The 3,671-nt window shown below is 37.1% G+C and overlaps 1 protein-coding gene across 1 annotated transcript; it reads right to left on the bottom strand.

The window, feature by feature from the left end:
• Nucleotides 1–1,475: 1,475 nt before the first annotated feature.
• Nucleotides 1,476–3,445, bottom strand: LOC128233656 (uncharacterized). The gene is made up of 3 exons (XM_052947442.1): nt 3,320–3,445; nt 2,868–3,046; nt 1,476–2,609 (listed from the first exon to the last, which is right to left on the bottom strand). Exons 2-3 carry the CDS (start codon nt 2,973–2,975, stop codon nt 1,707–1,709), a joined length of 1,011 nt encoding a protein of 336 aa, XP_052803402.1. The 5' UTR covers nt 2,976–3,046; nt 3,320–3,445; the 3' UTR covers nt 1,476–1,706.
• Between the last annotated feature and the right edge of the window lie 226 nt (nt 3,446–3,671).

Genomic DNA, 3,671 nt, shown 5'->3' with positions numbered 1-3,671 from the left:
TGATAAGCGGGGACGGCAGACTAGGGTGTAAAGCAGTAATGCTTGTCGGTGCTGTTCGTGAACTGTTCAATATTTGGGGTGAATAGTGTACGTCAAGTGATTACGATACTGTCTGCATTGATTTAGATGGCAACTGTGTGTGCTTTAGCGATGTAATACAGAAATATATTTGAAGGTCTGGTGACCGTCAGCAGCGCAAATGGCGTTTTATTCACTATTCGGGAGCAATTGTGTGCTTCAATGTTTAGGGTTCTGACCGCATGACTTTAAATTCCACTTCTGGGTGCATAAACAATATTATCAGGAATAAACATTATAGAAATCACGTTACCCTCAACAGCGCATTAGGGATCTATTTCATTTACCGATGTCAATGCTGTACGTCAAATGTCCAGTATCCTGCATTGTATTTGAATGCAGCTCTTTGTGCAGAAGCATTGTAATCCGGAATGAAAACTGTGGGGGTTGGTAACCCTCCGTAGCACTTTAGGGGGTGGGGGTATAATGAAGTATTTGGGATCAATAATGTTCAGGGTTCATTCCATATTTCTTTAGATTGAAACGCTGGTTACTTCAGCAATGTAATCCGAAATAGTAATAAGTGGGGTCGGTGATCCTCTGCAGCGCATTTGTAATTTAGTATTTGAGGTCAATACTGAGCGTCAAATGTTCAGTCTACTCTCTGCATTGCTTAGTAAAGCAACTCTGGGTGCATTTGTGATGTAACCAGAAAGAGATTTTGGATATTCAGGTGACCCTTCGTAGCGCATTAGGGTTGAAGCTCAGTTACCTGGTCAATGTTGTACGTCAAATATTCACGATATTGTCTTCATTGTTTAAGATTGCAACTCTTGGTGCATCAGCATTGAATTCCAGAAATGTGTAATTCAGTATTCGGGGTCAATACAGTGTGTGTGAATTGTTTAGGGTATTGTCCACAACATGCACAATAGCAATGAACACCAAAAGTAATTAGTTCACTCGTTGCTATGTCACTCGCGAAATATAATTGTTGGGACTTTCTTGCTGAATTTTATGACGATATTACACTGGAACAAACACCTATATTCTATATGTATATACTCACATACTTGTTCTTATTAGTATGTCCACTTTATAAGATAAAGTAAAGTTTTCTTGAATGAAGGGTCGAAATGCTTCAGTGATTTTGTACGTGTCATTTTAACACCACAGTGATATAAACACTTTGAGGTGGTTCGATGGTTGTGGCCCGCACCCCACCCGAGTTAGAAGTTTCTCGATCTGTTACTGATGTGATATAATTTATTAAATACACTAAAACCTTAACACCAAACAGTGCATAATAAACTTTCTTCAAGCGGTTTTAAATTCGTCATTCTTAGCGTTCAGTGTCAAAACAAAAGTGATCTATACGTAAGTTTTATTTTATACATATACTTCAAGATAATACGTGAATAATACATGTAACTCTAAAATAACACAATGACGTCGTCGCTAAAATCACACTTATTGGTTAAATCAAACAAGTCAATCCATACAGTTACGCAAAGAAACATGGCACCAACTATGATCATTATATCAAAACTATTTCTTTCATCACCTCAGACATACAGGTTGTATTACGATGACCTGAGACGCGGCCATGGCAATAGAATCATTGTCTTGATCAATTAGGAATGTCCATATATTTTTTACATTGTTCGCTTCATATGTTGCACTCTATTTCAGCAGATATGGAAAGGTCCGCCATGCTCTTCATTTAGTTGTGTTATTCCCAGCTTAAGCGAAAAGGATGTATACTCGCCCTGTATTTTTGGATCGTTTGCCACATCGCTGTAATTGATCGATCCAATGAGCATTGTACAGACGTGTACACACTGTCCGTCGATGTCATCAGAACAGAAGATAGCTCCACTATGGCCCATTTCGCATAATCTACGAGGTCTCAACTCATTGTGTTCTTCACTGGCTTCCAGTACTTCTTTAATTAAAACATATCTAGTGTCTGAAGACCTTTTATCGAAATCGGGGATCACAATTTTTCCAACTCTCGGTTGTTGTTCGTCTGCCCAGAAATGAACATGCCGTTCACATAGATCTCTGCGATTGACCGTTGACATGTCCATTAACGAACTATTCATAGGCTGACCTTCGCTATTCCGAAACATTGTATTCGAGATGTTTCGCAACACCTTTGCAACAGAAATATCATAGAAACCACGATGGGAACTAGGCAACACGCTTGCAAGGATTCCATTCCTCCGTTGCGAGTCAACGTAATATATTGACTTAACGTGTTCAGGGTCGGCAAAATGTCTAGCGAGCAGAACATGCAATTCTCCTTGCTTTTTTGCAAAGCCTCCAAGTGTCGCAACCTGTCCATTTTCGTTCTTGATTTTGTTGCCTACTTGACAGGTAGAATAGTTCAGCTGTTCGTATCGTCCAACCTTTATTTCAGTTTCGAAATCCCCGAACTCCCTCGCAACAGCTGCAATATTCAGGCGCAAATTCTCATATTCCTTGTCGGTGATAACATTTTGTGACACGTTTACGAATACTTCTAGCGTTAAATTTCTGAAACCGCATCCGTAAATTCTGTCATCAATGTTGTAAAGCGATTTTGCAAGCTAGTCAAGAATGATACAAAATATTATTATAGATACTTTGAATATCGAGAACAGACATAAAATATCAATAACAAGGTAAAATGAAGGTTTGCTTGAACTGATTATTTCTGGTTTCTTTTAAAATTAATTATATCTGCTAACCCGCGAATGTATAATAATATACTTATAGTGCAGAATGAGAATGTTGTATATTTTTTTTTCATATAAAAAGTGGGCTTAATGTTGATTGTAACAGAAATTAATATAAACACCATTCACCTTGTCGCTAAGAACGGGTACATCATCATTAAGAAAAGGACTTTCGTCTTGAGAAATTCCGCTTCTTCTGAACAAAGCATGTGCTTCATGAAGCGTATCTTTGATCATTGCAATCCGCTGTCTATCCGAAATACTCAAACTTTCCGAATCAGTGCATTCTGTTTCCCGAAACTTCTTTCCTAATAATTATGTAATAATAAAGTTTTTGTATAATAGAGTGTACATGAACAATAATAATAATAATAATAATAATAATAATAATAATAATAATAATAATAATTATTATTATAATAATAATAAATATAATAATAACACAGTGAAAATGTACAGTGAGAGCATAGATTTATTGATTTATGAATATTTTTAGAGCATAAACAGAAAACATCCTTAATTGACGTGAGGCATGTTTCCAATTCCTTTACGCGTAATAAAAGCTGTAAGCATAATTGAACCTGATCTTGTGGCAGATGGTGTGCAGACATCTTCTATTGGTCGTTTAAAACGACCGATTGATTCACTTTAATACCACCTTCTCCATTCATTTGCGACTTAGTGTTCCTCTGGGTTTGCCTGGTTTGAAATTGCTTATCATAAAGCAACTTTAATGGAGCTATTCGACTTTTCAGAACTCGCAAAACAAATAATTCCAATGTGGTACAAATGGCCATGGCAGTTTGTTCACGAGAGCAAATCTTGGCGATTATATTCTGGTCTAATTCACCTCTAACGTGTCTGAATGCCTTGTCTGCTTCAATTGGATTGCCTTCAACTACGATAAATATGTCACTGGTCAATTCCTTAAAG

This window comes from Mya arenaria, chromosome 5, assembly GCF_026914265.1.
Source record: "Mya arenaria isolate MELC-2E11 chromosome 5, ASM2691426v1".
Lineage (NCBI taxonomy): Eukaryota > Metazoa > Mollusca > Bivalvia > Myida > Myidae > Mya > Mya arenaria.
The sequence above is the reverse complement of the archived record's forward strand: the minus strand, read 5'-3'. Positions and strand labels throughout refer to the sequence as shown.